Consider the following 26,272-nt stretch of genomic DNA (forward strand, 5'->3'; position numbering starts at 1 on the left):
TACCACTTGAGCCACAGCGCCACTTCCAGATTTTTTCTTTTTGCTTATGTGGTGCTGAGGAATCGAACCCAGGGCCTCAGGCATGCAAGGCAAGCGCTCTACCACTGAGCCACCTTCCCAGCCCCAGGACTTTGTATTTTCCATGAAAGATTATTTAGTTCCTTCGGTTGTATACAATTTGGATTAATAATTGAAACATTTATCTTTTTTACCATAAAACAAGACCAATATTTGAAAGGTATAAGTGAATAATTATTACTGGAATTTCAAGTGGAGAGTGAAATACAGAATTTAATAAAGGCTAAAACAAAACCCTTCAAGGTTTGAAACCTATTTTAAAGTCTTTGTTTCTTGGGCTAGGAGCATAGCTCAGAGGTAAGAGTACTTGCCAACATGGGCCTAGACTGTCAATCTAGCACACACACAAAATAAGTCTTTATTAGTTTATGTATCTAGCTTGTACCTTGTTTATTTGGCATATGCTAATTAGATGTTAAACATGGCCTACAGTTAGTGTTGTTATATTGCACTAGTTTGCAAGTTACACAGAGGAGCAATGATGTGTAGGCTGGTACCCAGACCCTACCACATGATACTAAGAAGAGCCTCTCTGAAATTAGGTTCATGAATGTTGTTAAAATTTTGTGTATATCATAGTTAAATGTCAATGACTGGCCCAATTTCTTATAACCATTCTAAAGTTCTGTGAAATTGAGGAGCAACTGTAAATTCTGTATGAAAATCTCTGAGAGTAAGATGATTTTAAATGGGTCTTAAAATGTCCCAGAGAGTGAAAAATCACATTTACTTACTAAGCATCTCTTGTTGGTAAGTAACTTCCTTTCTTCCCTCCCTCCTTCCCTTCCTTCCTTCTTTCCTTTTTTTTTTTTTTAATCATACCTCTGCATGATTTTGAAAGTACAGGGAGGGCCTTTCTTTATATTCATAGACTTGAATTTCCAGGGCTGAGCAGGGATTGCTGTGCTGGCCTATGTGTGACTCAGTCTGGAAGAGGAGGAGGAGGGGAAAGTTAGCCACCTGGTGTTGGACTACAGTTGTTGAAGCTACTACTTCATGCTTTGACTTCTGGGTCCAAGATGCCAGATTCTAAAAGTGGGAGATGTAAGAGTTGTATGTAACGTGTGCATTGATAAGATATTGCAGCCTCCAAAAATATAAAGGGTTGGAAAACGAGGACTCGGGTTGCTTTCCTAAGAACTCAAACCTTTTCTGAGCATGCATATAAACTTCAGTGAGGGGCTGGGAGTTTAGCCCAGCGGAAGGGCGTCGGCCGGCAGCGCAAGGCCCTGGGTTCGGTCCTCAGCCCTGGAAAAAAAAAAAAAAAAAACTTCAGTGAATTGGGTGTCCACGCTAAAGACGCGCACACACACACAATGCCACACTGATTTTAGTTGTTTTGTATAGGAATATTGCATTTGGTGAGCCATTTTCTAGAAAATATTCAAGTATAAAAATTCTGCAAGTCTTTCTGCTAACTCAAATTCATGAATAGCAGTAAAATTCATTTTAAATTCAACAGAGTTAATGTCTCTGGCCTCCTACAAAGATATCACAGGAAAAAGATTATTGTAGCTTCTATTTTCAATGGCTTTTCCTTAAAGTGAGCACTGAAAGTATAAGTGAGTGGGTGGTTAGGAAACTGTGTGTCGTCTCTGAAATACAGAACTCTGTAGCTGAGAAGTATCTTGGTTCCCTAGAACAATGTCTGAATACTGTGCCATTCAGGCACAGATTCTACAAGACCTGCAGAGGGTCTTGCTGTGTTATAATGAATCTTCCCAAAGATGTCCACAAATAACTAACTTTTGGCATTGATCATATTTAAGGAAACATCTGTTGAAGGTTTAGTTAAAAAGAAACAACCTTTTCTTTTTTCTATTTCCCTAAAAGATGCAGTTTAGGCACCGTCTCCTCTACCATTTCAGTCCAAGTTTAATTTCAGTAAGATCACCAATTTGATTGATAAATCATTATATAAGCTTGAATAGGTCTAAATTTGTCTTTGTATTAACGACTTATAATCACCTTTATGTTGGGTCTTAAAGCTTTATTAGCCTTAAATACAACCATCAGAGTTGAGCATTAAGCGGTAATCTAGGAAGAAATTATTGATTGGGGTGCCAGCCAAAACTTGAAGGTGCCTGAATTACTTTGGTACTGTCTCTACACTGAAGCTACCTGTAATTCTAACCCTGAGTTTTGCAGTTGAGTTGTCTCCTGGCCTCTTTTCCTAGTGCTCTTAAATTCAAACCGTTCAGACACACACGCTGCCTGCACCCTGTATAAATCCTGCTTCCCGTGAGGAGTTCAGAGCCTCAGCCTGGCCGAGGGAGGGACGGGCCCGGCGGCGCGAAGCCTGTGGGCTGTGGGCGTCTCCGCGCCCGGCGCCCGGCGGCCGGCTCTGCTCCTGGCTCACTGGGCCACCCAAGCCCCTCCTGGGCTCCGGCCGGCTCCGAAAGGGATCCGTCTGGGAGTGTGGCGCGGAGAGGGCAGCTCCGGCTGGAGCCCCCACGCCGCCACTGGGACGGGAGGACCGGGCCCTCGGGGGATCCCCCGCCCCCGGCCCTGCGGGGACCCTGCCCGCCCCGCTGACCGCCCCGAGTTGCCGAATAGCTCAGATGCTTGTCATATTTGCGGTCGCGCGACTCCGCGGGCCGTTCGCGCGCCGCCGCCGCCGCCGCCGCCTTTGTCACCGGCGCCTCGTTTGCCTGCTCCCCCGAGTGCGGGGTTAGTGGCGCTGGGCCGGCCGGGGCCCCGCTCCTCTCTCCCCTCCTCCGAGCGGCTTCCCCACCGAGCCCTGAAAGGACGCGCGCGCTGGCCCGCGGGTGAGCTCGGGGCGGCGCCTGGCGCTCCGCCGGCCCCTTCCTGCGCCTCCACAGCCGCGGCGGGGCCCGGCGTTTATCTCGCCTCTCGGGATCGCCGCGGGGGAGGGAGGTGGGGTGGGGGTGGGGGTGGCCGGGCCGGGGCGGGGCCGGTGGTCGAGGGGCGGGGCCGGCGGGCGGGGCCGGCAGGGCCGGGGCGGGGCCGGCGGGGGCGGGGCCGGCGGGCGGGGCCTGCGGGGCCGGGCCGGAGCTCGCGGGAGGCTCGCGGGCCGCACGTCACTCCTGCACGGCGAGTGCTGGAGCTGGAGCTGCTGCTCGCTCTGGGCGCCCCCGCCGCCCGCCGCCCGCCGCCCGCTTCCATCTCGCCGCCGCTGCCGCTGTGCCGCTGTGCCGCTGTGCCGCTGTGCCGCTCCACCATTGTATAATGCTCCCGGCGCGCGGGCCGAGGACGCCCGAGTCTTAGGTTGGGGCTCGCCTGCCGTCTGCTCCCCGGCGCCACCCTCGGGCCCCGCGGCGGGCACCCCGCATGGAGCGGGCATAGCTGAGGAGTGGGCGGAAACCCCTCCGGATGCTCTAGTTCCCAGGTGGAGTTGCATGTGGTAAGTTCACCCCGCGACCGGCCGGGAGGGTCCTCGGGTGCGCGGGGCTCCCGGGGGCCGGTGCGGGGACCCGGCCGGGGCCGGTGGAGCCCGTGGGGCGGAGGAGGGGCCGCGCGTCCGGGCGAGGGCTCCGGGCTGGAGCAGGTACCCGGCGCCTCGCTCCCGCCCGCCGCCTCCCGGCCCCGCGCCCGCGGACCCCGGGCCGAGGCCGCGACCTCCGCGTCCGCCGACAGATCCGCGGGGGGAAGGGCGGGGAGCGGGCGGCCGCCGACCGGGATCTGGAGGGGGTCGGCAGCTGGTGGGAGCCGGGAGGTGGGGCGGAGGGAGCCCGGCGCTGTCGCCTTTCCCAGCTCTGTGTGTGTGTGTGTGTGTGCGTGCGTGCGCGCGCGCGTGGGGGGCTGACGGTTGTGTTGTGAACGGGTGAGACTTTTTCGAGGCTCGGATTGCCGGCTCGGGGGCTCCCTCACCGTTGAGGTCCGTGGCGGGGTTTGCAGCCGGCTGGCTGGGTTGTGTGGTCGCGTTTCCCGGTGATGTTTTTTTTAAGTTAAAACGTCCCTTTCCATCCTCTCTTCGTCCGCGCCCGACAGGATCGGTTTGGGATCAGTCAATTTCGGCGTGTCTTTGGTTTGTAAATGAGAAATGTACAAGTCATCTTGGTGCTAACCGCCTGTGACTGAGAGAGGGCGGAGGGGGCGGAGGGGGCCAGCTGTCCCGAGCCCTAGACTTTGTACCGTCCAGGCAGGAGGTGCCTTCCGACGGCCATTGCATCCACAGATCATCGTGAATTGTGCTCATCCTTCCCTCGTCGTAACTTACCTCCCCTTCAGCAGAAGTTTCACAAAAGCATCCCACACGGTCTGCCGTAGAGCAACTTTTTTGCTTGCAAGCTGGGTGGCTCCGAAGGTAGAAAGTTGGTACAGGCACTGAGTGGGGCAGGGCCGTGGGGCAGCCGGGGGAGCCGGCCATCCCGGGACTACTGCACAGCCCCAGTCGGCCTTAAGCAAGAGGGAAAATGTTTTCAAGCTTTGTTCATGAGATATGCCTTTTGATTTCACAACGTTAAGAAATGTTTCTAGCGTGTGTTTAGAGCCTAAAAGTTGTGGTTAGCAGTAAGCAGGGCCCTAAGGGTTCATAGTTGCTTTATTGTATCTGAGGACTTTTCCCCGGACTGCAGCGAGGTGGGCTCTGCCTCCCCTCGAACCCTGGAGGGCCGTCCACCTGAGAGCTGCATTGGTTTTGCTTAGCTTACCCTTCAGGCTTCTCACCCCGGCAGCTCCTGTGCCCCCCTCCCCCTGTACAGCTGGCTCTTCTGACTGAGCGTGCTTCCTGGTGAAAAAAAAAAAAAAGAAAATACTCATTCCAACATCCCAACTTCTGACTCAGGCAGGAATATTTTGTCTTGTGTATCCCTCCTTTCCTGTTCATTTCATTACTTTCTTCATTTAAAAAGCTTTGAGACAAATGTTTAGTTTTCCCTTAGCTTTATGGACTTACTTAGTGGTATTATATGTTAGTATAAAATTGTTTATGTTGTACATCAAGTTAGGAGCTCTTTAAAACAGTATTTTACTTCTTTCTCCTCCTGATTAAAATGTGCATAACTGGGTTGCTCTTAAGTGAGAACTCTTATGATTTAAAAAAAAAAAAAAACTCGACAGTTCTCTTACTGCATTTTGGCAAGTAGAAGAGAGGGCTAACATTTTATAGTGCCCACCAAATGTACAAGAGGTGGCCTAGTGTCAGTTTTACTAGCAGACGGTTGTTGTAGCCTCTTAGATAACAGCTGCTCAGGCTTGCTTCCATTAAAGAACCAAGAGAAGGATTTTAAACTCAGATTTAGAAAATCTTTACACTCCTGTTTGCTAAATTATCCTCATTAGAGCTCTTGAAATTTAGAGTGTGTGTGTGTGTGTGTGTGTGTGTGTGTGTGTATCCCAGTTAATACACACTAAATTACTATTAATAATGGCATAACAAAGCATATATTTTGGTGTTCTAAAGTTTATTCAAATTTATGTGTGGCGATTGGCAGCCACTATTTTTAAGCAGTGGTCCAATAGCAGTCACACACAAGTATATCTTCAGTCAGAATATATTTTGCACTCTAGTTGCAAATGCTACTGCAGCAGCAATTTTTAGGTTTCTTTTACTGTGGTGGTTAAAAGCACTAGTAAAAATAGGAGCTTTAAGTTTATTACTATTATCAGAATCAAGACTATTTTGTCAATATTGTATACTACAGATACAGTATTTAGGAGCATGAGCCTTAGTGCATTTGTAGGCTTTTTAAAACTTCTTGTGTACAGAAATTTCATATTTATTGTCTTAGTTGTGGTTTAGGAGGCAGCTCTAGTTGCAGGAGCTTCTTGGGGGTGGGGGGAGGTGTCTCTGATTACTTGAGTCCAAAGATCAGGTGTATGCTGAAGGCAGCAGAGGGCAAGCTCCAGTTTAAGTGAAAATGGCTTCACAGTAAGGGTAGTATCAGCCCTCCAATATCTTGCCATTAAATAATTCCAACAAGCAGAGCATGAAAATTAAAAGTGCTGTGACCACTACAATACACAAAAAATTGTGTATTTTCTACATACTATTAATAATTACCCATTAATTGACAGAAACCCACAAGCTGTGACTTGTTTAAGAAGTGTGTGTGTGTTTAATCTAGTCTTTAAATTTTGAAGGCAATAACAACTAACCAAAGTTAGTTTGCTTTTAAAAGGAAAAATGCTTGTCTTTAATGGTCAGTGCAGTTGGAACTAAAGCCAAACTTCTGGCCTGTATGCAGATGCTGGGAACTCTTATGAACAGAACTTGTCCCCTGGAGCGTCCATCACTCATTGTGTAGAGCTGTGTCTTTCTCCATTAGCACTGCATGGCAGTTCATTCTTTGTATGAATGTGTGAATGGCATATGTCAGCCCCATAAGACGACATTCCTATTCTGGCTAATAAATAGATGCTTTGTTGTTGTTGTTTCTTGAAGATCATGATACAAACAAAAACATGCTCAGTCATCTAAAATTTTTATTTGAAATATGAACAAGTTAATATTTCCAAATAAAAAAACATTTACAGTATCTTTTAACATGTACGATTTTTAATCAGATAAACCAGATAGGAACTTGTCATTTCAACAAGTACCACACGCAGACTATGCAAACACCTTTTTGGAACTTTGGTTCTCTCTGGTCTGAGGGCTCCTAAACCCGAAAAGACTCATTTGTTTCCCCTCAGGATCTTGTGTTCTTCCTCTGAATTTGATTGGAAGTACCTGTCAGGATTCACTGGAGTTAGCACACCATCACTTGATGGATCTGTAGGAAGCCAGGATCACCTAGTTGTATTCTACCCCCATTGCTGTTTTCAGTTCTGAATGGAGCCAAGCTCTGGCCTCCTCTTCTTGTGCACTGTGTGCCTGGGGCTAGCTTTGCCTCCCAGCAGGGGGGGTAGAGGGGAGAGTGCTTGTGCCCTGGCAGCTCTGTGGCAAGGGGACTGAACGTGTGGACCGATGTGGGGGTGGGGGCTGGCGGGAAGGGGCAGAGGACAGATCAGCAGCAGCCTGTGCGACTGCTACAGCAGGTCTGACTAGTTTGAGGTGCCCAAAGGCAGCTTTGTTTCTCTAGTAACTCCAGGTAGCAGCAAACGTAAGCACTTAAAACTCATTCATGTCTGCATTACTATCTTTTTGTCACTTTGCAAAACACTTGTAGTTTTTCAGGGTTACTAATTGATTCTCAGCTTTTTCTTTCTCCTTTTTAAAAAACCTTCATAGGTGGTTAACTAAAAAGAAGCAGCTGACCTAAGCAATTTTATTCTGTAGAGTTTCGCTTAGAATAGCGAAGGGAAAGGAATTCTTATTCATAGTCTATGTATGCTTGGGGGGAGGGCGCGTATATGTACATGTACATATGATTGTTAGTGGGCTGTGAACATGCTGAACAAAAGTAATTTACCCTTGACTCTGCTCCAGTCACACAAATTCAATAATCAAGAGTCCCCTGCTGCAGATCAACCTTTAGACCTTTGCTCTCCTCTTCTCTAGCTGGCTGCTTATCATTCCAGACCACGCCAGGGCTTGGAGCAGGCCTGCTAGATACCCCACCCTGTGAGAAACATTGCCCAAGTTAGACTGGGGAATCTGAAAGTCCCAAGGTCATCCCTACTCCAGAACAGGTTTGCACACTGAAATAATGAGGCAGCACACTGCTTAAAACTGATCTCCCGTGGGTGGCTACAGATGATACAGATTGGCTTTTCAGATTTCTTTCTTTTTTTTTTTTAGGGGGGGTTATCTTCATGGCTTATTCTGTGTGTCTTCCACGGTGTTTTAGAAAACTGATCTGGTAAAGGAATTTGGGTGATATATTCTGTAGCAGAAGCAGCAGCCTTTTTACTCTGCCTCTCTGTCAGGAACCTGGTAATGGGCTTTTCTGAACAGTTTGTTGTTGTTGTTGTTGTTAATGTTAAGTTTCTTCTTTTTTTTTAGTGCTAGAGATCAAACCCAGGGCATCACACATGCTATTGGGCAAACAAGCCTACGAGTTGATAACGCTCCAGCACCAAACAATACATACACATGTATATACATGAGTGTGTCTCTCTGTGTGTGTGTGAGATGCTGGTGACCACAGACACTTGAGCGTACAAGGCCAGTGTTTTAGTTTTTTAAACGCAGGCAGGTTTTTTGTTTTTTTTTGGGGGGGGGGGATAGTTTTGTTTGTCCAGAAATATAACATGAATTTTCATTTGGTAGCAGTTCTTAGCCGTCTGACTGGAATTGTTTACAAATTCAAAATGCAGTTTTGGAGTAACCCCTGCTTCCTCTAAAGCTACCAAAGATGTGGGAGGGACAAAGAGAAGTTGGGGGTGCATAGCTGGGTGGGTTAGAAAAAAAACCTTTCTGTAAAGATGCATGAAAGGGGGAAAAAGGTGCATGAAAGTGATTAAAATGTAAGTGTTAAGAAGTATATTTCTTAGAAGTAAGTAGTTGGCTGGGAAGGTGGCTCAGTGGTAGAGTGCTTGCCTTGCATGCATGAGGCCCTGGGTTTGATTCCTCAGCCCCACATAAGCAGAGAAAACTAGAAGTGGCGCTGTGGCTCAAGTGGTAGAGCGTTCACCTTGAGCTGAAGAGCTGAGGGACAGTGCCCAGGCCCAGAGTTCAGCCCCCCCCCCCCCCAAAAAAAGTAAGTAGTTCATTTAATGTAGTGCTTTGGTTATTTTGAATGTATTTAACTGATTAATTTTGCCTAAAACTTAGTGAGTCATTATCACTACTCAGAAGTCCTAGGGAAGAAATGTGTTTTATTTTGAAACAGCCAAAAGTAGGGTTTAAAAAAAAAAGTTTAGATAGTTTCAGTGCACTCAAGCTTAGTTTGTATCCTCATTGCCCTTTTCTACTGTGTGAAGTATTCAAGTATATGATAACAAAGTTTAGATTGTCTTCATAAAACCAAACGACCTGATTCTTAAAGGCAACTAAAACAAACATTACATATCTGTAGGTTACTTACATGGAACAGATATTTATGTGTTAGAATAGTTACTTCCTCATTTTCCATGTCTCTGAAGCATATTTCTTTATCCTGTGCCTCACATTTTTGTACCCGTATGTCATGCATGTCATGTTGTAGAAATGTGATATCTTCCTCTGAAGGCATCCAGATTTAGGCCATACCATACAGTGTTTAGTCTTCCTCAGTAGATAAGTAAAGAAATAACATTTCCTAGTTTTCTTCTGTGGACTGTTTGTGGATGTTGAGAGAGAAAATTCATGCCATATTTATGAGGAATATTTTAAGACTCTTTTCCTACTAGTAAGCCATTTCAAATTTGAAAACATTAACTCATCCTCACCTATTTCCTTTTTTCCTTTCCTTTACTTTCTTCCTTCTCTTGCTTTTCTTAATTTTATTCCCCCTGCAAGACCAGGCCTTGGTATCCCAGGCTGGACTACAATTCTCTGTGTAGCCCAAGCTGGTCTCAAAATCAAGATCCTCCTGCCTCCACCTCCTTAGTATTGGGACTGGCCAGCCTGCATGATGTTTTTAATCTTTAACTTTTAAGAAGTACTTCCATAAAAGCACTTCGAGAGGTAACATGTTTACTCCTCCTTAGTTTTCATCAGTGGAGAATAGTTGGCTAACAAACATTTTTTTTTCTTTACAGAATTGGATTTACAGAATTAACATTTATATTTTTCTATTTTAGTTTGTCCATTTTATATATCTGGTAAGCCTCTTTAAGAAAAAGAAGTTGTCAAAGCCTTTGGTGTCTATCCTAAGTCTTTATTTTCCCCTGACATTGTTTATTAAGGGTCTCTAGTGTGAGGGGAAAAACAAGGTATCTTTGGGGAAAAGATGCTACAGGAGGGTTGAGACCAAGCAATTATAAATACTCTCTAAAAATATTTTCATTATGCACGGGAATGGAGGGGGCAGGTTTCAGTGAGGCTGGCTTAACTTTACTGGCATGCTCTTGGGGGGGGGGCGGTAAGGATCAAACCTGAGGATTCCTACTCGTATTGTTCATGAGGCTTTCAATTCATGATGTTGAAGATGTATTCCTGCTACCAAGTAATTTTTAAAATATTTATAAATAGTTACTGATTTTCAAATGGAAAAAATGGCATTAGTCCATCTGTTAGAAATATTATTGATCATTCACCATCATATAATTTGAACTTGTAATTTGATTGCAAAGAATTCCAGCAAGTGGTTACGTGGTACCTTTGCTTCATTATCTCTTAAGATTAATTAACTACATTACATTTTACAATTAAATGGCTCCTTCCCAATGTCCTTTATGAAGGGTTTTCCCAAAGAACTGCCTGAAGCAGCATCTGTTCAGTATGAAGGTAATTTACTGTTATTAAGAAGTAATAAGACTCTTGAAGGCTTCTATACTAGTAAAATTCTTAGTGGTAAACGTGGGAGATTCATTGTGTGGCTAGGAGTCTACATTCAAACCCCCACTGGAAATCTGAACTCTGCCGGTTTCTCCAAGTACACACATCATGACTTAGATTTATGTTGGGTTTTATGTGTTTGTTCTTATGTCCAGAATCCTCCATAGATTCCAACCATGGTTTTTGAAACATCAGTGTTACTTATATAGTCAATAACCTTTCTAGTACAGTGTTTCAGAGATTGAACCATAGCATAACATAATTTAATTTGGGCTTGGCTACCCTCCCAGCTAGCTTAGCATTGCCCTGTGGATACCTGAATTTGGGAACAATTTTTTGGAAATGTGTACGCTTTGAGAGGTTGGTCGGTCTGTCTTAATTGTAGTGGAGCCGCTGACTTAAGGGTACCTTGCTGTTCTGCTATGCCCCCTTGTGGCTATATTTGGCATGCTGTCTTTCAGAGTTTACAGCCTTCCAACTTGTACCGGGCATGCTTGTTTACATAGTGTTAGTAGCTTTCTTCTGCGTAAAAATACCTATCAAGTTAATTTAACAGTTTTAATCACAGATATAAATAATTTGCTGTGTTTATTTGATTTTTTTCATTTGTAGAGTTTTAAAAATACATATTAACCTATTGTTTTTAAACTTTTTTGTTATGGAAAATTCCAGACATAACCAAACATACAGCCTTGTACCTGTCATGCTGCTTCAAAAGGAATTGACATTTTTTTTTGTTGATCTTGTTTCATCCATGTGGTTGTTTTGTTTTGTCTTGTATGCTAACTTCAGACATCAGCTTTGGAGTAGATTTTTGTGAAACTTAACTTCAGAAACTATTAATTCACCTCAACCTTTCACATGAACTAAGTTTCTTGCTTTTAATCCAGAAGTGTTAGATTGAAGAATTGTTAGCACATCCATCATCCCTAGAAAGTGACTGGTTTCCCTGACTTCATTAGGTTTGAGGATTATAACTAAAATTCCCATCTAACTGAAACCACTAAGCCAGGATATTAGTAACATTTTATAGTACTTGGCATATACAGTACTTGTATGTATGTATGTGTTTGTCAGTTGTGGAGCTAGAACTCAGGGCGCTGTCCCTCAGCTCTTCAGCTCAAGGCTAGCACTCTACAACTTGAGCCACAGCGTCACTTCCAGTTTTTCCCGTGGTTTATTAGAGATAAGAGTCTCATGGACTTTCCTGCCTCGGCTGGCTTTGAACTGTGATCCTCAGATCTTAGCCTTCTGAATACAGGCCTGAGCCATTGGCACCCGGCGACTTACATGTTTTAAAAAGCCATTTTCCTCCAGATGTTAACATGCTAACAAGGCCATAAGTTATTTTATCTGTTTGTCTTTATTGTACATTTCCCCCCATAATTCAGTTCTTGTTTACTAACTGGTGACTTGTCATTTTTAAAAATTCCTTGTTTTTTTCCAGGAGAAAATATATTTGATAAACGATCAGCATTAGAAATTGTTGGCAATATAATAGAAGCATATAAAAATCCCAGTTTGTTACAATGTGGACATTGGAAAATAACACCACCGGGTAAAAGTTGTTTCTTTAAATTTACTTGGAGGTTGGCCTCCTGGCCTTTTCTCTAGGCCTGAGGTCTTGGTCAGGAAAGCTGGGAGGGGCACTTACTTCAGTGGTCCCTGAGGGCAGGAGGGGGGGGGGGGATGATAGGGCTAGGGGTTGCAGGCCAGTGCCTCTTGGAGACATTGCAGCCAGCCTGGTGTCAGATTACAGTCAGCCTCTCTGAGCTTGGGGAACTGGCTGGATCTAGTGACTGGCTTTATAATTACATTGCTGATTTGTTAGGGGAGGCTTTGTCTTACTTACCAATTAGCATGGATGTTACTGTGGGGACCTTCGAAGCTCTGGATGGGCTTTGGTTTAAAACACAACAACTACAAAAAACCTTCCTGCTCCTGGCAGCTTTACAGGTTTGTCACTGGTGTTACTGTCTCCAAGTCCTTGCTTTGTCAATGGCAGAGCATCTCTCTCAGTCGGTCGTCTGTCTCTGTTGTTGTGACTCCCCTGGGCCAAAGACAGTGATAGTGAGGGCCGAAGTGTGTACCTTTTGGTGCAGATACCATGTCTTCATGTTGGGCACCCTCCTGGAGGGGGACAGTCAGTCAGTACTCCCTCAGCCATAGCGCCTGGTGGCTTGGAAGCCTCATAGGAGGCCCAGCCTGGTATGGACTGTTTCTTTAGCTTCCTTTTCTATAGCTTCCCTTTCTGATCTTGCCTGCCTCCCAACTACCACCTGCTTTTTATGGTGGTCTTTCTCTTAGGGCTGTATGTTTTGTTGTTCACTGTGAAGGTGGGGTGGGGGGAAGAAAGGGAGATACAGTTTAAAACTTCAGACATCATCAGATTTCTTTTTTCAAGGTTGTAATATCTAAATGTGAAGAGTTTCCAAGCAAAATGGTCCCCCCCCCCCTCCCCCCCCCCCCCCCCCCCCCCCCCCCCCCCGGCGTGGAAGTATGCTTTTCCTCCCTTCTGAGAAGCTTCTGTGCCACTGAGTGACCGGGCCCCACAGAGCAGGCTCAAGGTTCCTGGCAACTGAACTGGTGGGAATGTCCTTCTGACAAAGGCTGTCCATTTGGACCACCTCAAAAAACAGGATCATAAATGCATCTGAAGGCAAGTGGATGGAATTAGGAGAAATGAGAATATTCTGTTTTAGAAGTTGTCTCAATACAATTTTTGCCCAACCTTGAGCCATCTTTTGATCTCAGAAGTCTGTGGCGCAAGTAATTTTGCCAGGAGCTCTCCTTTGTTCTGCTCTGTCACAGCAGGCACCGAAAGAATGTGTGTTTCTCCACTTGGTTTTTAGTGGTAGTGTTGGTACTGCTGGACTCCAGCTGTGTGGTCACCGTTAATGGTCATACTGGACCACTGAGGAGATTAGGGATATGGGCAAAGAACATCACCAGCTGACCAAAGCCACATGCCACGCCAGTAACTTCTCTGACCCAACTGCAGATTTCACAGAAATTACCTTATAACTGACATTTGAGATAACATGCCACTTCATTGTGGAGCCTGCTATATATACCCCCCCCCCATAGGAAAATTCTGAGTTATTTACAAATCCAAAAGGAAATTGGACCAAGCTCTTGAAAATGTGTATGGGTACAAACCAAGTAGACCTTCAGATATTTCTTGAAGTGGTGATTTCAGACATCCTGTCCATCTTGACCCAACCTGGTGTTAGCATGCATCCCTCTTCCAGATGCAGATAATTCACCCTCCCTCAGCTGAAGAACTATGTGTCCCATTCACTTCCATGTTCACTGAGGGGCCCCTTTGATTGTGAGCACATTCACTGTTTCTCCGGCAATTTTTTATTTGGGGGGGAGGGTCCTGTCATGGGGCCTAAACTGTGGGCCTGGGTGCTGTCCCTCAGCTCTTCAGCTCAAGGCCACCACAGCACCACTTCTGGCTTTTTCTGCTTATGTGGTGCTGAGGAATCGAACCCAGGGCCTCATGTATGCAAGGCAAGCGCTCTACCACTGAGCCACCTTCCCAGCCCATCCAGTCATTTCTTCTCTCCAGAAATTGACTGACTGACTGACAGATTTGTTAGCCCTCCCCCCTCCCATTTTAAGACCTTGTATTTATAACATTAGTTCTCTTTCTCTGGGTTAAGAGTAGAAAAGTCTGTCAGCAATAGAGGGCTTTCCTCTGTCTGGCATAATGACATGACAGTTGTTTGGGATGAATTGAGTTAAAACATGGTGCAGAATTTTACCTCTTTTGTCTGAAAACCAATCCTCAGTGAGCTGAGGAGGGCTACCCAGTTGCAGCCCCTCTTGAGAGGGGAGTTGTATAGCTGTGGGCTGAAGTTAGCCGGCAGGTGAAAACAATGGTTTGGATGGTGGTGGGGTGACAAAAATGGTAGTTTGGGAACATATTTCATATTCATCCCTTAAAAACGTAATTTATTTTGACAGTTCAAATAACATTACAGGTGGTGTTTTTAAAAATACTTGTAAAACACATAGCTTTTAAATAATTGAAACAATGAATTAGACGCAAGTTCTTAAATTTGTTCCATGTTTGCTTCTTTTTCCCCCCTAAAAGCTTTAAAAATAAAAGCAGTGAAATGTTGCCCTTTTAACATAGGTACTGTTTTAGTTCCTTCTTGAAGTTTGGGCATAAAACCTCAGGCATTCACAAGAGTCACAAGAGTCACAAGAATCACCTGGGAGCCCTCAGGCCAGTGGGATCTACTGTTTCATTTTGAGTAACTGGCTTTGTCATTCATTTAGGACATCATAATTCTGCATGTAGAGTTTTGAGGTTTTTTTTTAATCAGTTGTCAAGCCAGAAATAGTGATGAGTACCTATAATCAAAGCAGCTCTGGAAGTTGTGCCAAGAGGATTACTTGAGCCCAGGAGTTCAAGTCCAGCCTGGACAGCATAGCATGTATCCGTATCCAACTATTGAAAAGAAGGGACAAGCCATGGCTCATGTCTATAATCCTAGCTAGTCAGAAGTCTGATTGTGGAGGGAACACAGTTAGAAACCAGCCTAGAGAAATAAATCCACAAGACTCATTGGCAAAAAGCTGAAACTGAAGACTTTGCTCCAGTGGTTGAGCACCAACTATAAGTGAAAAAGCTGAGAGTCAAAGCTCTTCAAGCCCCAGTCCTGTCATGTTCTCATGTGTGTGTACTTGCATGTGTGTATACACACACACACCAGTATCACTTGTCAGTTGCCATTACAGACATGGTTCTACTTACTTAGTTAGCTATGGATAGGAAGACCTTCAGAGTCAAGACTGACTAAAGATGTTCTTGAACTTAAATGTGAAGTGGCGTAATGATAAAGGAGGAAATCATGGTGCTGAGGTCTCCAGACCCAACTGATCTAGAGACTTGAGGAAACTTGAGCTCTAGTCAAAACTGCAGTGTATATTTCCCAGGCCTCTCAAGTAAGAACTCTACTTGCCCAAATATGAGTGGAAGGATAAATGAGAAAGACTCTGAGAGAGAGCTAGAGCTTTCTTGCCTCTCAGGCCCTCATGCCCTTTGTATTCAGATCACCAAAAACTGTCTGAGGTCTGTGGAGCTCTCCCCTGTCTCAGACTCAGTAGTTAGGCGTGCACCCACACCCACACCCACACACACACACACACACACACACAAACACACACAACCTTTTATGTGTTCAGGGATTGCCTTGTGCAGAGGATTTTTTTAAAAAAGAACAAAAACAAACAAAAAAAAAACAGTCATGACCTCATGGGGCTCACATCTAAAGTTGGAAACAAACATTAAGACACAACTCTACCTAAAATCCAAACCTAAATATTCCATGGTCTCCCCTGACCACCCCAGATCACAGCAGTCTCTCCCATTCCCTCCTGTAAGAGCTGCTCAAAATCAGGAGTTACAGAGCCGTGAATAGGTCAGTCTCCTGGCCCTCTGGTCCTTTGTCTTCTGAGGGAACTCCTATGACACTTGTTACTTTTGGACATCTGCCAGAACAGATTATAGCTTTTGAGAAGCAGGTCCTTCTTAATGAAAAGCTTTGCAATTGTTGGGCCAGGTCTGGTGTATAGTTTTTTATTCAGCACTAATCTTCCCAGAAGAGTTTGCACTTATTGCTACCAATGAATTTTGTTCTTTAAAACTTAGTTGTTAAAGTTAGTGGTTGCTCAAACCTATTTTTCAAACACCAACAAGTCTAGGGGTGTAGTAGATCAGTGGTAGAGCACTTGCCTAACATATATGATGCCGAGCTGCAGTTGCAGTGCTTTCCTTAGGAGTGGGGCAGCTGTTAAAATACACAGTGCTAGGAATTTGTTTCTTACAAATTCATTAGGGAAGGGAGGGTATTTTATCTCAAACCTTATTTTAAAAAAAGAGTGAATATTGAATAGCAAAGTAGCTGTGGTCCTTTTCAGCCCCCACCCAACCCCCAGCCCTTTTATGCAGGTCCAGGGGCTTGAGCTTATGGCATGGATACTGTCCCTGAACATTTTTGCTCCGGGCTAGTGTGCTGCCACCTGAGCCATGGCTCTACTTCTGGCTTTTGGGTGGCTGATTGAAGATGAGTCTCACAAACTTTCCTGACCTGGCTTCAAACTGTGATCCTCAGATCTCAGTCTCCTAAGTAGCTATGGTTACAAGTGTGAGCCACTGGTACCTGGTCAGTTGAAGCTGTTTAAACTGGCCCAGGAGAGAAGGAATACCCATCCGATTCTGCTTGGGGTGAACTCTACAACCCAGCACAGAAGTTCACAGTCTGAATCTTTTATCTGCACCCTTGGTAGAAGACATGAACTTTGGGCTTGGTTTTTCTAAAAGCCAAAGGAGGAAAAAAAGTGGGGTGTCAAAGCCCCAAGTCTCTAGATCCTCATTTGTGTGAATTCCAGGCCCAAGAGCTCCAGAGTCCATAATCTACAGCCAAGGGGAACCCCATTCCCTGCTGTTCTCTGGGAAGCCCTTAATGAGCTCCTGCTACTTCTTCCTCTGCAAACTGCTGCTAGTGAGGCCTTTTGAAAGGTCACGTGCCTCTCCAACAGTGCTTAAAGAGCTATTGTTATTTTTTCTGAGTGCTGGAGGAGAAATAAGTCTTCTAAGGAGCTGGCGACCCTGGCCTTGGCCAGCCTGAGCCAGGCGGAGAGGCCAGGAGGGGCCCACGTGCTTGGCTTCTTGCCTTTGGTTCTTGTGTCTCTTGTATTTCTTCTTCTTTTTCTTTAATTATGCCCTGTTTAAGGAAAGTGCTGTTATACAAAGGCTTAAGAGTGAGAGTAAGAGTTTTGTGAGTTCTCAAAACCCTGTCCCTTCCAACCAGGCTACTGGTTATGTTAGTATGGTGTATTAAGCAAAGTTTGGGAAAACTTTTAAATGAAGGCATAGAGTAGATGTGATTCTGTTGCATTTTTATTCCTTTCTGTAATGGTTTAGCCACTGTTAGTATTGAAACAGGATGGTGTACATTTTGCAGTTTCACTAGGTATGGAACCAGTTTGCCTCAGTTCAGAACTAATGAAAGCTCTGACATTTGGAGAGCATCCAAGATTTGATTTCTTTGTGTTTTTTTAAAAATAAATTTGCTTTTTATTTAAATAGTTGTACAAAGAGGCTTCAATTCAACATGTCAGTTTATGTATACAATGTACAAGATTTCATTTCTGTATCTGCTCCTGCTGGCAGGTCTGCTTACAAGGGACCTCTAACCTCCCCTCCCACACAGCATTACAGATGTCTTAACAGTCTTTTCCTAAACCATTAGGATTATCGTACAGTTCTCACCAGCTGGATCTTCTAATTGGAAATCAGGTGGTTCTCTTATTGAGATCTCTCGAAAGTATCTCCATAGATCTTGTTAAGATATGCAGAATCACATGGCCTGGACACTTCAAATATGTGAGTTTATAGACTGATTATTTCTAGAGAAATGTAATATTGGAAAATTACTGAAAGCAGGGCACATAGCAAGACTCAGAGATGGGGGGCAAGGGAAGGAAGGGTGAGAGGGAAGGAAGGAAAGAAGGAAGGACAAATACTATTTTCTTGGAAACAAGACATAAAAAAAAATCCAGTTCTATACTATGATTACCTTTCCTCTAGAAAACCAATAAAAAAATTCAGGGGGGCAGTGAGCTCTCCCTGATTTGTTTTGAGTTGTATTTTGGTTTACAATTGGGGATGTTGCTTCTCCAACTTTATGTGGTACTAGGTCATTTTTTCACCTAATCCTTCATAGACTCCAGACAAACAGAAAGATAATTACTGAAAAAAGAAGTTAAAAATACAAGAATGTAGCAGGCTTCTGTTTTTATGTTGGAGACATATAATTGTTTTGTAATTTTGGCATAAAAGTTTCTAAATAATGCAGGGTATGTATGTGTGTGCATGCGTACATACACACACATACACACACTTCACCCTGGACTAGAAGCAGTTACAGATTGGCCTACACTTTAAGAAACACTGTTCTAGTGTATCATGTCTGTATCTGCATACCCACATAAACATTTAAGTGTGTTGGCCTGATTCCTATATAACGTACCATAGATTAACAACTTTATATGAGAATTAAATGCACGCACAAGGTCTTTGGCTAAAGGGAGTGTTTTGGGGAAGTATTTAAGTGGCCAAATTGTAAGCAAATAAAAATAGTATAATTATGAACGTAGTTATGTGTTTCAAAACCCCAGTTGTCTACTTAAGCTTCTGATGTATGAAGTTAGAAAGTATTCTGCAGAGTGAAATGAAACCACATCCATTCCTGTTCATCCTCAAGTTTAAATGAACAGATACTTGATTCACACAGGAAATGTCCTATGCAAAATAGATACCCAAATGAGACTTACAGCCCCAAACAGCAGGGACTGTGTCACGTGAAGTGTTAGAGAAGCCAGTTGTTACTATTAGACTTCCTTGTCTTGAACAAGTTAATGGCAGGCCTGGTCTTTGGTCTTAGTGATTGACAGCCATTTTTGTTAATGCTTACAAAAGGAGGGGAAATGTCTCATACACATAACTTCACATTCTTTGTCAGCATGAACAAATCTCAAACTGATGCTGATTTGGATAGGTTGCAGCTGTCTTCATCTCTCCCAACTGGATACTGGGGCATCAGAAGTCAGTTACCCCTCGTAGGATTGTGTGCCAAGCACTGTGTCCCCTGAATGAATGTCTGCTTGATGGATAGCATGGCAAAGAAAGGAAGAAAGAAGAAAGAGAAAGAAAAGAAAGATTGTTAGTTTTATCTGTAGAATGAGACACCAAATTGAAAAGACTGATGAGGTCTAGAAGATGATGAAGCTTCTGAGAAACCAGACTTCAGTTTGTGAGTGTCCCTCTTGGATCTCGCAGAGTGCTGAGGCCGTGTAGATGTAGATGTGGAGTGAGCTAACGAAGGAATCATAGAGGCCTATCAGCCAGCTGGAGCAAGCTAGTGAAAGATAAATAGCATTTAGAAGAAAACCTGGATAACCACCAAGCAATTGTATGTCTACGGCGATACCACAGGAGTAAGTCTTATTTGGAGAGGATTAGTGCATGTTCAGGTGTGAGTGCTGTAGAGAGTGAGGGAGCAAGCACAGGCCTGGCTTAATTACAAGCACGTCTCTTAGTCTGGATAGCAGGAGAACATTCTATACTAAATGATTAGAAAGTGCGGTCTGTGAGATGGAGGCTGCTGGCCTTGAGATCTTCTGTTTGGACAGTGACTTTGTTTAAGGAGGTGATGATTGTGTGGCCCTAGAGAGCTGGAAGGGTTACCATCTAAAAGGTGGCAACCAGCCAAAAATTCAGCCCATTATCCAATTCTGAGGTCTGAGATAATGGGGTCCTTGTTCCTTTGAAATACATATGTATTTCTAGAACCACAGTAGGTACTTTGGTATGAAATGTCTCAAGTACCCAAATAGCAGTGCTTCTAGTCAGCAAATTACTTTAAAATTTTAAGGCAGTTGAATTCAGATATGTCTGTGTGCAAGTGAAATGGAGCCGAGGAGAAACTTAGGCTGGGAAGCACGCATTCCTTCACTTGCACAAGGATGAAAAGCCGTGGCAGCTTGGTCTCTGTGGTCATTTAGCATAGGCCAAGTGCTTCACCACATGTCACCCAACAGGCAGGAAGGCGCTGTGCATAATGAGGAAGGAAAAAGCATTTGGAAAGCACACACAGTTCTACCAACATTGTATGCTTCTTTTAATTGTTCACAATGTGTTCAAGCTGTAATTTATGACACCTATGTCTGTTTAGGTCATGACATTGTATGTTCTTAAGCTTTAAAAATAAATCTATTTGGGGGAGGGAAATTGAACCTGCATGATAATGTTAGGCATGTGAACGCAATCACATGAGCTGAGAAAGTCAAAATCACGGTTTCCATGGCAACTCCTAACTTGTCTGGGTCGTACACATTTCTCAAGAAATACATTTGCCAGACTACCTAGTGATAAAAATTGCTCCACAGGCACATGAGAGTAGATTTCCCAATTCTCTCTTCTTCTCAAAGGTCTTCCCCCAATAAATTCATCGACTTCTAAATATACCAGCAAGAAACTAAAGTGTAAGCCCTGACCTCTAGTCAGTGTCTTTTTACAGTGGAAATTAACGTTTCTGTGACTCATTCCGTTTCCTGCTTTCTCCCTTGCAGATATATGTTGGGTAAAGGAGGAAAGCGGAAGTTTGATGAGCATGAAGATGGGCTGGAAGGCAAAATTGTGTCTCCCTCTGATGGCCCATCCAAGGTGTCTTACACCTTACAGCGCCAGACTATCTTCAACATTTCCCTTATGAAACTGTATAACCACAGGCCCCTGACAGAGCCCAGCTTGCAAAAGACTGTTTTAATTAACAACATGTTGAGGCGGATCCAGGAGGAACTCAAGCAAGAAGGCAGCCTGAGGCCTGTGTTCACCCCTTCCTCCCCGCCCAACGACTCGCTGAGCAACAGCTACCGGGAGGCCCCACCTGCCTTCAGCCACCTCTCCTCTGCTCCTGCTCACCCCTGTGACCTCGGAAGCACTACGCCCCTGGAGGCCTGCCTCACCCCTGCCTCGCTGCTTGAGGAGGATGATGACACTTTTTGCACTTCCCAGGCTATGCAGCCTTCAGCTCCTACCAGACTCTCCCCTGCAGCCCTCCCACCGGAAAAGGACAGCTTCTCATCTGCCTTGGACGAGATTGAAGAACTCTGCCCCACATCTACCTCCACAGAGGCCGCAGCAGCAGCAGCAGCGACTGACAGCTTGAAAGGGACCTCTAGTGAGTCCAGCGTCCAGAAACCCGAAGGGCACCAGGAGGGCCGCACTGATGACCCCAAACTGATGGACTCTCTGCCTGGGAATTTTGAAATAACCACCTCCACGGGTTTCCTGACAGACTTGACCCTGGACGACATCTTGTTTGCTGATATTGACACGTCCATGTATGATTTTGACCCCTGTACATCTGCATCAGGGACGGCTTCAAAAATGGCCCCTGTGTCGGCCGATGACCTTCTCAAGACTCTGGCTCCTTACAGCAGTCAGCCCGTCACCCCGAGTCAGCCTTTCAAAATGGACCTCACAGAGCTCGATCACATCATGGAGGTGCTTGTTGGGTCCTAAGACCCGGGCACCCCGTGATCATGCCCACCCAGACCCTGTGAGCGTCCCTACAACCTTGACAGTTCTCCTCACTGTGCATGCACCCTTGCTTGCCTTTTTTCAGAGAAAATGAAAATTTTACAAAAGGATCACACTAGTTTTTGCTTTGAGCAGAGTTGGAGTGCCTTCATCCGAGTATGACCACTTTCAATGAGCTTTGGAGTGGTTCCTCAGACCTACTCCTCTGGTACAGGAAAGAATACATTTGAAGACAATGTTGCTAATGTTGAAAGACACACAGTTCAGGTGAAGCACAAGGAGTAAGGTGGAAAAGCTGTACATTGCATGTGCATATTTGTCTATTTTTTCTATAAGTTTTATTGCAAGAGGTAAAAAAAAATATATATATATTATTTAGATAATCTGTACCTTTTCTGGCATTTTTGCCCTGTATAGGTTGACTTGGCAAGTCAACCTTTTTAGAGGCATTAACTACTCCTCGTAAGTGTTGCATTTACATGGCTGTTTAGAAAACTGCTGCCCAAATTTATTTTATATTTTTGTACAGATTCTGCAGTTTATGATATTGTTTTTCTAAAAACAAATGCTGTTTATACATACAAAATAGCTATTTTGATAGGATTTGCTCACATAGTTCCTGCAAACTTCAGATGTACAAGTTGCACTTGTACTTTTATAGAGTTGTAATGTTTTCTATGTGTATGGTGCAAGAAAAATTTGGATCAAATCAATCTGCAGTTGATGTCCCCAAATGCAAACACACACGCCCCACATACATACAGCGCTTTAAGAAAGGGCCAGGTGATAGATATCACACCCAAATTTCACAGGCACCAGTCCCTTGGCATGACTGCCCGCCAGTACTGTGACTTTCAAAGCCAGAGCCGAGTCTGCTCATCAAACTTGCATTAAGCAGTTGGCGGGAGATGGTGTTGAAGTGATGGTCTCCTTAGCTCCCTCTTCTGAGGAAAGGCTATCATTTTACTTAAAAGTGTATAGTTCTGCCAAGTTTGCTCTTTCAATTATAATTAATTTTTTTTTAAGGAAAACCCAAGTCTTTCCTTTTTTGACATAGTTTTTATGGTGAACCCAAAATTTTACGTAACAGCATTTTATGAAAAGCAACCAAGTTCTTCCTGGAGCTGAGCTCTGTTGCAATGCTTAGGGCTCCTAAAGAAGAAATTCTCCCCAGAACGCATCCATCATGTTGGTAAATTGCCTTTTCCAGCGTCCCTTCTCCAGAGCTTTTGTTCCCTGTTGCTAAGAGCTACACATGGCATCTTTATAATCTTCACAGTGAGCTTGGCTCACCTCGGCCGGCCCGGGATTCACTCTTCCAGTTTTGTGACTCTAGAACCTGGAGTCTGTTACCTTACATCAGAGCGTCCAGTCTGGTTGCTTTCTTTAATCAACTGCCGATTTAACTACACTTTACAAGGCTGTTATACCCAAATACACAGATGGGAATTTCTATGCATGTTCTCCTCCTCTTCTGCCCCTCCCCTCCCCCCAGGACACCCTTAAGAAGTAGCTTTTTATTCCTAGTGGTGTACATTTAATTTTTAAACATTTTTGCAATGTATCATGCTTGTTGCTGAAATTGTTTATGGCCTTTCTGTTTCAGTTTTTCTCTTTCTTCCAATGGTACTTTAGCTGTTGAGTGCAGGTTACAACCTATATTGTTATGCAGATGGCTTCTTTAGGAATAACTTTTATATTTATTTAAAAAATTTAAATTATGGGATTTTGTTGTTGTTGTTGTTGTTGTTGTCGTTGTTGTTGTTGTCTTTGTCGTTGGTCATTTGTCAATATTCAGTCACCAATTCTGCTCACTTCTTGCCATGGATAAAAATTGGGTCTTTCTGGCCAATTAAAAAGAGACAACTTTATAAATGGCACTTTAAACAAGCCATAGTTTTATTTTTCTAATGCACATGGCAAAGCAAATACATTTGTGATGAAGGAACTGCTCATCTAAACAGGATGTACGAATGATATTAAATCTTTCCACATTCTACTTTTCCTTGTTTGAATGTGTTCTAAAGACTAATTATCAACACAGTAGAGCAGTGAGAAACTGATCAAATTGCACTTGTTCTCTTACAAGTGACCTCCGTGCAGACACCTCTTACTGCTCCACATGTGTCATTTCCTTTGCTGTATGGACCAGGGACCATATGATTAAGGTGAGGGTCGTTGTAGGTGCTTCCATGTCACTGTGCCTGTTCGTTTTAAGAGCTTCCCTTTCTTGTAGAGAACAAATCTGCCCAGACTTCATGCCTTGTAGAACTGGAGTACCCTGTGAACTGCCCACATGCTGCATACATCGCCATACATGTGCATATCCAATAGTGTTGATTTGTCCCAACAATTACAGGGTAGAAAGCAGTTGATTTGCCATTGTCAAAAACTAACGTACAGTAACTTAGAACAACTGTACTTTCTTTGGATTAGCAAATCGTGTGTTTAAACAAGTCCCATATGTTGGGCAGCAGTTCAAATAAGCACAGAGGATCATTGCCCAAACTTGGTTCTCGGACTCTAGTGTATTTGCAAGGCTGGGTTTCAAAATCAAAACAAAACCCCCCAACAACAGCAGGCAAGTGCTTTTCAACTGACACCCTTGCTGTAAATTTTGTGATGCTCAAAGTTTTAACAAGACATACATGGGGAACTAGCCCATTTTCAGAAAGCAAAGCCATCCTGAGTTCTAATTGTCTTTCTGTCCTATTTTTACTTCGTGCTGTCCCAGCAGAGAAGAGTTGGAGCACGGTGGAATCTTCCAAGTCCCAGTTCTGGTGTGGGTTGTGCTTCCAGATGCCTCCTGGCAGCAGTGCCTCCCTTTATCAAGACATTGTGTCACATCCAGAGCCAGGCAGGCAACTTGAGAAAGATGTGCTGGGCAGGTCAGGGCTGGGCTGGGAGGGGTCATCTATTGACAGTGATGTGCAATGAAATGACAAGATGAGAGCAGAATCCTAAGAGCTTTGAATTTGAAGTGATCTTTTTCCCATAAGTTATTTATTCTTTTTTTTTTCCTGTGTAAATATATTTATTTTACTGTGGAGCTCTAGCAACATCTGGATGGTAACATGTGCAGAATGTATGGTAGGAATGTATTCTCTCGTAGGAATGTAAATCTGTATGAAAGGGGGTCTAAGCCAAGCCCCCTGGGACTCATTGAATGCACAGTCCACATTCATTTTTACTCTCATTTCTAATATGGGTCTATTTGAAATATGCAAAAGGTATGGATGAGGAATGTTTTAATACCTCCAAATTTTTAAGAAAATCAAGCATCAAAGGGTTGATATTTTTAAAATTTTTCTTAGTAGCACCTTCTCTTAATGACAAAAGGGAGCCACGCCGGCATCCACATTCATACCACAGGGTGAGAATGGCAGACCCTCCTCCACCAATTGAGCTTTTTATGGCCATAGCCCCTTGGAGGAGTGCTCCAACCACCCTGAGGGCAATCAAGGAAACTTTCTTAACCGAATAAGCTCCAAAGAGCCAAAGTATCAACTTACGGATCATTTTTAAAGTTTAAATTTATTAACTACCTTTGTGGTAAACAATGAATTATGAATACCGCAAAGGGCAGCCTTCTTAAATGACAGATTAAAAAAAAATAGAGATATTCCACTTTGTGCGGTGATTGTTAGTCTACTCTATATGAGTTGTCTTAATTTCAAAACCTTGCTGTTACAAACTGGACCTTTATAACTTTCTGAAGATATCAAAAAGAGCATATTTAACCTGTAACTGTAAATGGTTACCTTCTGTAACTACCCCGCACCTGGATGGCATCAAGGTGTGCGCGCGTGCGTTCCTGCTTGTGTACAATTATTTTCAATGCTTCCAAGAATGAGTCTAAATGATTCTGGAAAATTAGGATAAAAAAATTGTTGGAGTCAAAGCCAATAAAAGTTTCGGACTTTCTCTTGGGAATAAGTTTGGAAGAGAAGTGCAGTCCACATGTACAAACAATGGAGATTTTGAAAAAGATGTACATAGTCATATGTTTGGTGCATGGGTTTTGAGGAAGGCTTTTTGTCAAAAAGGAGGTGTGACCTTTCCCCACAGACCTGAGAGCTGTGCCTTTTCTATGCAATATTACAGATGTCACATCGGAACCCAGAGGGCTGTGTTCAATGTAGGTTCGGGCTGTAATCTAAACAATTGAACAGATTAAATGTACATGGAAATGAGCAGTCTTACTTTTGTAGTTTTATATTATACAATAAACAGTTAAAAGATGAGAGAGGCATGTTTGCAGTTTTTCTTCTGATCGAATCACAACCACTTTGTTAGGTGACCTTTAAGTGCACAGGGACCCTGTGCCTGGTTAGTCCCAGCACTCTCCACAGAGCGCCTGAGGCGTGTGCATGCCTCATACTCAGGACTTGCAACACTCATAGCCAGTCTCTGCCTTCCCCTGGCAATCAGCATCTGCCAGCATCTGTCACCTCCCACGTCTCTCTCTGCCTTCTTCCCCATGGGGCCAAACCCCTACCAACTGGCATCTCATCCTCCCAGCCTCAGCCTAGATGTCCACACTCCAAGTCTATCCCCACGTTCTAGACTCTTTGTCCCTTCTGCTGCTGCTTTTCCCATCCCCACCACTTTTCCAGCCCATGTCTCCTGTCCTTGTGATCTCCACTATTGTACCTGCTTCCAGTTGTTCTTCCTGACACCTGACATCCCCAACACTAAAGTTGGTGTGCTGAAACACCAGCCATTCATGACTGTTTGCAGGCGCCCTGGATACAGCTGGGACCCTTTCTGCCATCTTTGGGAGCTAAAGGAAGGGGGATCCTCGA

General features: G+C 44.1%; 1 protein-coding gene across 3 annotated transcripts in view; it reads left to right on the forward strand.

Moving 5' to 3' along the window:
- Positions 1 to 25,711, forward strand: part of Sertad2 (SERTA domain containing 2) — a 114,143-nt gene extending 88,432 nt beyond the window's left edge. The window contains exons 1-2 of one of the 3 annotated variants that reach the window (XM_042691195.1): positions 3,207 to 3,427; positions 20,495 to 25,711. In XM_042691195.1, coding sequence (XP_042547129.1) covers positions 20,499 to 21,449 — 951 coding nt within the window. In that variant the 5' untranslated portion in view covers positions 3,207 to 3,427; positions 20,495 to 20,498 and the 3' untranslated portion in view covers positions 21,450 to 25,711. Of the gene's footprint in view, positions 1 to 3,206; positions 3,443 to 20,494 lie in introns of those variants that run through there. The other 2 variants (XM_042691193.1, XM_042691194.1) reach the window with 2 other exon arrangements.
- The last annotated feature ends 561 nt before the right edge of the window (positions 25,712 to 26,272 follow it).

Source organism: Dipodomys spectabilis, unplaced genomic scaffold, assembly GCF_019054845.1.
Source record: "Dipodomys spectabilis isolate Male_0828 unplaced genomic scaffold, ASM1905484v1 ptg000141l, whole genome shotgun sequence".
In the NCBI taxonomy this organism is placed as follows: Eukaryota; Metazoa; Chordata; class Mammalia; order Rodentia; family Heteromyidae; genus Dipodomys; species Dipodomys spectabilis.